The sequence below is a fragment of the Arachis duranensis genome, chromosome 6, assembly GCF_000817695.3.
Source record: "Arachis duranensis cultivar V14167 chromosome 6, aradu.V14167.gnm2.J7QH, whole genome shotgun sequence".
NCBI classification, from domain to species: Eukaryota; Viridiplantae; Streptophyta; class Magnoliopsida; order Fabales; family Fabaceae; genus Arachis; species Arachis duranensis.
The window spans coordinates 108,694,480-108,702,040 of NC_029777.3; the positions used below are offsets into that span (position 1 = coordinate 108,694,480).

At 34.2% G+C, this 7,561-nt stretch overlaps 1 protein-coding gene across 1 annotated transcript; it reads right to left on the reverse strand.

Moving 5' to 3' along the window:
* Positions 1–3,378: 3,378 nt before the first annotated feature.
* Positions 3,379–5,986, reverse strand: LOC107495832 (uncharacterized). The gene is made up of 3 exons (XM_016117030.3): positions 5,351–5,986; positions 4,586–4,933; positions 3,379–4,295 (listed from the first exon to the last, which is right to left on the reverse strand). Exons 1-3 carry the CDS (start codon positions 5,798–5,800, stop codon positions 3,675–3,677), a joined length of 1,419 nt encoding a protein of 472 aa, XP_015972516.1. The 5' UTR covers positions 5,801–5,986; the 3' UTR covers positions 3,379–3,674.
* Between the last annotated feature and the right edge of the window lie 1,575 nt (positions 5,987–7,561).

Here is a 7,561-nt window from a genome sequence, read left to right on the forward strand (position 1 = left end):
CAAAAAGTTTGTTTAAAATAAAATGTATTATGAGCCATTTTCTTTTTGGATCAACGACTTTTCCATTTTTTGACGACAAAAGAAGGTCCACTTTTCTATAAATTTGAAATTTGGGCTGGATACCATTTCCAAAGTAATGGACATTTTTCAAAGTCCAGCTCTAGAAACCATAAAAAATACCTCTTATTTAGGGTGTAGTTCAATTTATTTTGGGTATGTTTAGTTGGGATAATTTTTGTTTAAATTAGGGATGAATGCAAGTTGGCACAGACGGATAAGAGTTTGTGTCCTTTAACTATCTCTTCCGGATTCGATATTCATTAGAAGTTTGAATCCGATCCGATCTGCACATTTGCAGATTAGATCGGATATCAAAAGTTGTTAATTACTTCATCCACCCACCACCATACGCACCGAATCACCCACACCTCTATCTTCATCTCTCACTACCAGACACAAACAGAACAAACAGAAAAACAACAAATAGAACAAACAGGGGGATAAAAAAGGAAAACAACAAACAGAACACAAACAGAGGATTTAGGACTAATGGAGGCGGTGGTTAGGCGCGAGGAAGAGACGGACTACCTTCGCGTGGTTGTTGACGTCGTTTTCTGCGGTGAGGAGATACCCTCAATTGCTTCGTCGGGAGGAACGGACGGCATAGGGTCAGGGGTCTAGAGCTTTAGTTGCGCGGAGTAACAACGGCGCTCGAAACTCCGTTCGTGAGGCCGTGGTCGTCGTCGCCAGCAAAGAGGTTTGGAGAACATGCAGCACTTGGTCGACGGCACTCGAGACTCCCTTCGTGGTGGCTGTGGTCGTCGTCGCCAGCGAGTTGACAGGCGGCGGTTCGCTACGGATGGAAGCTCGTCGGCATCGGTTGGGAGGCTGGCAGCGCAGCTACGTGGGTGTCTTTTTAGGGATAGATGAGAGAGATGAGAGGATGTTGATGAAAGAGGGATAGACCGAAGATGATGGTGGGATCTGGAATGGAGAAGGAGAATGTGGTTTAATTTTTTATTTTATAATTTTTAATTTTATAATTTATTTTTTGTATTTTTTAATTTTAAAATTTATTTTTTGTAAGGGTAAATTTGTCTTTTTAGGGTAAAAATGATGATTTTATAACATTTTGTGACGTTGAGAATGATTTTAATACAAAAAAGGTCGGAACGATTTTGATTTTGACCCTAAATCTTAAGGACGACAAAAGTATTTAACCCTAAAATTAAAATAATACAACATATATGATAATTATTAGTAAAATAAAACATAAAAAAATATTTATTTATTTATTTATTTATTTATTTATTTTTGTGGATTCACGAATATGAATCAGATACATAAAATTCACAATCTAATTCTATTAGTGTACAGATCAAATCCAACTCTATTAGAATACAGATCGTAAATATGTAGATCGAATTCGATCCATAAATACTCTTACTTTAAATAACCAATATTTTGAAATTTACCTATTAGAATTTAGAAGGACAACATATATTTGTTTTCCTTCGAAAGACTGAGATAAAAGCTAAAAGTAACTTCCCTTCCCCCTCCCCCAATCAAATATATATGGTAGGACTCAAGGCAAATGGTGAATGGTCCAAACAAATCTATATAATGAAAGTAAATGGTTAATTCGATTTTAAAATATCATTCGTTTTTTAAATTTGTCTTTAAATATTTTTTTTATCAAATTCGTCTTTCAAAAATTTTAAATTAATCATATTAGTCTTTTTGTCATTTCTTTTATTGATAACGTCACTTTACTAACATAGCATATTAAGTGACACCACAACATATATTTAAGAGTCTTAATTGAGTATTAACATGATAAATTTATAAAATTAATACCTAATTGATGAGAGAACTTGAAACATTAGAATTTCTCAATTTAAAATTAATTTGATCTAATTTTATAAATTTATCATATTAACAGTCAATTAAAATTATTAGATGTATGTTATAGTATTACTTAACATGCCACATAAACAAACTTTGACAATGTTATAAACCAAAATGACAAAAAAATTAATATAACTGACTAAATTTATGAAAGACGAATTTAATTAGATCTTTCAAAAACTAATTAGACTATTTCAAAAACTAATAAGAAGAGTCCCAATATACTCCAACTCTTCAAAGCTGTAAAAATCTATGGCAAAGAAATGATTGGGAAGTGACTCTATCTCTGAGAAACCGTTGACAAAGTAAACGCGTTTGGCATTGGCAATTGGCAACGATTATTACCATTATTGGCTTTACAACGTTTGGAGCTGTGTGCTTCGTCAGAGGGGTGCCCCATCACAAATTATTACCTTGTTTGAAAATTGAAGACTCAAGCAATCATCAAGAAAAAGACAAAGCAAACACCACCTTTTTCGCTTTGGTTCCCTTCTTCACCAAATATTTAGGTCGCCATTCATTTTCTCACCTAAAATTCATTTCTTGCCAAGTAACATGGGATAATATTTATATTAATTACCAATAATCTTCTAAGAACTACACTATATAATTTAAAAGATATTAATTCTTTTTTTTTGACAACCTAATTACTAAATTACCAGTAATCTTATTAAAATCCTCAGATATTAACTTGTTTGGTAAAAGAGTAGTGATTGTTAATCCCTTAAAAGTTAAGTATGTTTGGTCATATGTACAGAACTTTATGCTATAAAAGTTATTTTGATCATATGGGGAAAATATAAAAGGCAAAATAAATAAATACATGAAACTCTTTATGACTTTAAAACAGTCCTATTTCTACCCAAAAAGAAAAAAGGGAAAAAAATTCACATCATCAACAAATTCAAAGATACTGTACAGTGATCTATGAACATTGGAAGCACGTTCACAAGCATCCATGATTTCATGTTTTGGTGCTATCAGTGGCAAAAAGGATAGAGACTAATCATAGTGTCAAAACTGCAACACAAAAGCCCCTTAAGTTACATGATTTAAAACATCAACTTTCTTTTCTCCCAAATAAAAACACCAAGAAACAAATAGTTCAAATAATGTAAGGGATCCTAACAACTGTTACAATTGCAATTGTTGCATCTAACAACATTGTGGTACATTGTCAAAATATATAAAGTCCTTAACGGCATCGAGCATAGATCATATCCTAAGAATAACATTAACTTCTACCAGCTCTAGCTAATTGGTTTTTTAAATTCATAGGATAAAAATCAACATTAGACACATTTAATAGTTCTTCTGAAATTGCCTTAGGGATACACTAACAATATGCTATTCTAGCCTTGAAACTCATGCAAAACTGTGTCAGTGATTAAATCTAGGTTATAACTGTGATCTTCAAGCATCGTGTTTCAACGCTTTCACAGGAAAAAAAAAAGAAAAAAGAAAAAAGAGTTACTCTAAAAGCAATTGCAGCTTATATAATTATCAGCAGATTCTCAGGTTCATACTTATGGGAAAACAAGTGGGTAAAAAACAGACCTTGGTGCTCATAATCATCCACCATAAACCCATAGTATTAAAGTTTTTGCCCTTTTCGGATCCGTGACTGGTCATTTCCTATTTACAATTTTAGATGAGGCAATGATCAACAGCAGAAAACCCTCGAACAACCCCGCCGCAATCTTACCGGTTCACCTGCAGCGATTTGTCAGCCATTAGAAACCTAGGCTAATCTGGAAACAACTTCGCTAAACATCCACTGTCCAGTTAATGTTATTATTCACATTGCTTCCATGTGATTTTTGTATTTGAGATACTTTGGCATGGTATGTGGCCGCTGCAGTCTTTGCTCTCTGGCCTTGAGGGAGCTCGCAGGCTTCACTCAGAGAAGCGAATCTTAGCTCTGAAGGAGGAATGAAACAGTCCACTGAAAGGCCGGGCACATTGAATGCGACTTCCTCAATTGTCCATACTTCTTCCATCTTAGTTTTAGTGTGACTCATTGCTGTTTCTCCAAATCTGAAAAGCGTCACTACCGAACGACCCGAGTGAGCAATCATAATCCCCTCAACAGGCCTATAATCATCAAGGAATGAATTTATTGTGGTCTCCCAATATACAGCATCGCCTCCGTTGTTTTGAATGCGAGTCAGATGGGAGTCTTCCAAGTGAACAAGAAGTCCTGTTTTCTGGCTGAAGTACCCGAATAAAACATGCCTTATGATCTCTGCTGGGCCTTCGCTCCTGGATTTTAATGTCGAGGGATCAGCACAAAGCTTGAGGATGAAACAGTCCTCATCGTTAATCTTCTTCTCCCCAATGCATCTTGCATTAACAAACATGCTTGCGGTTGTTCTTGGGTCAAGGCCCTGAAAACAGACAAAAGGATAAACTTGGAATAAGTACTTCTGTGAAAATATTCAGAAGTGACTCTTAAGAAGAGTATAGTTTTAACAAACAACTCATAATGATCTCCAAAAACAAGGAGAAAAACTTATTTTCCAACTCTGATTTTGTTGCAAATCTCATCCAAGTAGAACATGGAATTAGGAAGCAATTTCATTTGTCAAAGAAAGTACTCTTTTTTTTTCAAAGGAACACAAAAAAATACATCCATAGACTAGAGCAAGACCCTATTGAATAGAGCAGGTAACTTAACCTGAAGCGCCCGTCGCAAAGGCCTCACTGGTCCTTTTGCCGCATGTGCACCTAGCCAGGGTGTGTGCCGCCACACAAGTTTCCCATTGCAACCAGCATGAACCTTACTGCCACCCAGAGCAAGCTCAACATACCACATGTCCGGATTCATCTGCCACAAGACAAAGCCACCAGATTCTGTGGCTTTAGAGGAATTGCGACTGCGCATAACCTTCTGAGCCGTCTCAAACTCGGAGGCTACCATCCTAACCTTTCCCATGGCATACGCATTGTTGATGGAATTCTGAAGCTTTTGCCCCCCTGAAGCAGCAATATACTGCTGCAATATGTATTGAGCCGAAGAAGTCTCCTGTAACAGCAACACACAAATTAGAATCATGTCATACTTCAACCACCTAACTAAAATGGACGAATAGAAAACATCATAAGATCAAATGACCCTCTTCCCTCTCCAATTCTGTCTCTAATCCACACAGGCACACATCAAATGACACAAAATTACACCACAATGCTTTGCTTTCAATTTCCTAATTATACTCAAGCCTTAGTTTCCTTTGTAGCACACATACTGAATTCTGTGTACTGTAAAATGTTGTAATTCTCTGTTTTGAAGAACTGAGAAAATAACATAACAGCAAAAAATAATAATAAAATATTTATCAACTCGAAAAACCTCGTTGATCTGTCCATATAACATGCAAATTTTGCGTGATCGTGAAAGTGGAGTTGAGTTAGTTACGAGTTAGTTATAGAGAGAGAAACTAACAATGGGAATGTCCTTAATGCTGAGGTGAGGGAAAGGGTCGGTGGTGCAAACATGAACCGGAGCGAGTGGCGCACCCAACACCCCAAGCAACAACCTCAGATCGGAGCTCTTACACGCGCCGCCGTGAGAAGACGAGGAGGCGGACGCCGAAACCGACTGAGTCCTCATCCAATGTCCCCAGCGTCCCTCTCCTCCTCGGGAATATTCGCGGGAATCGGTGGCGTCGGGGCCTTCTTTCAAAGGCGAGAGGGCTTCGAGGGGTCTGAGGGTTCCCGATCTGGAGAGGGAGATGTCGGAGGGCGGAGCGTGGTGGTGCTTGGTGGTTCGACGACGGCGGAGGAGAGAGGAGATAGGAGATGAGGCCCGAATGGGGCTCTTGGAGCGTGAAGACCTTGTCCTTGCTGGGGATAGGCCCCGAACTGCTGAAAAGAAGCCCTGTTTTTTCTCCATTATTACAATACTGCCACTCGCCACTCACGGCAGTGGAAGTGAAGAAAGGGAAGAGAAGCGTAGCTGGTTGTTGAGTTGAGAAGGAAGTGTTTGTTTTGTGTCAATCTCAATTGGGAAAACTCCGGATATTCGTTCTTTCTTAAGTTGGCGTCGGAACACTTGATAAATCATTCTTCAAAAATACCCCACTACACTACTACTTAACTCTTTTCATTACTCACTCAATATTGTTATTTTTTTAACTTACAAAGTAGAAACTCAATTGCCCCTGGCTTTTGTATGAAGATGATATTTAAAAATTTAAATTTATTAAATTATTTATCCATTTTTAATTATTAATTTTACATCAAGATGTAAAGTTTATTGTTTTAAAAAAAATATTCTTAAGAAATATCGTACTATTTAATTCTTTTGATTATTCGGTAAATATTGTTTTTTTAGTAGAAATTTATATGTAGTTAATTTTATATAAAATTAATAGTTAAAAGTTATTAGATAATAATTTATTCAAACTTATCAAATTATTTAACAATTTACAACTATCAACTTCAAATTAAATTAATTTTATATTAAGTTAACTGCATCTGATTTTTTTTTGATAAATCATTTTTATGGTGAATATCATCATTTTTTTTTAATCCAAGAGAGGTTTTGAGTTGATAAATCTTTGTTTTAGTTGGTAAAAAGAGTTAAATTAAAAATTAGAAGATTTATCGATAGTAAATTAATGACTTGCAAGTTGCAACAACAATTTTTCTTTTTTGTTATGCTTATACAAGAAAATGAATCAATGAGAAAAACTATGTGAAGTAGACAGAAAATATATTTATAGAAAATAATTCAAGAATATATTTGTTTATTTAAAAAAAGATTTGGTTATTGACCTTAAATGTTATATAAATTAATGTTTTTTAATAATTAATTCTCATTAACGCACATAATATCAAGGAGATATTGTTATTTTCTTAATTGATAATATTATAATCTTTTAAGATCAGAAAAATAAAGTATCAAATAAATCTGTGAGATATTTTTGTAAATACGGGTTAAGACAAAAACAAATTTAGAAAATAAATTTACAAGATCCAAAACCATTGTAGATTTAGTAACAAGTCAAGATTTTGGTACCTATCTCAGCATTAAGAATTTTTTTTTTACAAAAATGATATGCATATGTCAAAAATCAATCAATAAATAAATTATTATATATTTATATATAAATAAATATGTTATTTAATTTATTTTTAATATATATATATTTATATTTTAATATACATTTTACATGTGTAATTGATTTGATAGTTTATTTTGATGTATCAATAATATTTTTTTTTCACTATGAAATTATTTATAGTGCCTGATTAACACTTAAAATATATTTATATAATATTATTCACGTGTGTCTCGCTTTTTCCGTGATTAATTGGAAAGGGACAGTGAAGAGTATATTAGATTGGGCATAAGAATTAAGAAAACTTGCCAAATACTATACTACTATATATTACGATTGGGCATGTAGCACTAATCTTGATCCTCAAACAACGAATCGTTATCTTTTGTGATTTATGATCTTAATCATGATTTGTGATGTTAACCACATCTACTGGTGCTCATTTCTCAAAGAATATATATACACACAAAAGAAGATAAAAATTTTATTTTTTATACTATAAAAAAATATACAAAAAGAAAGTAGTGCACATTTTATTTTTCTTTCTCATAACGTATAGTATTTAATTATATATTGGCAGAGATGTTGTG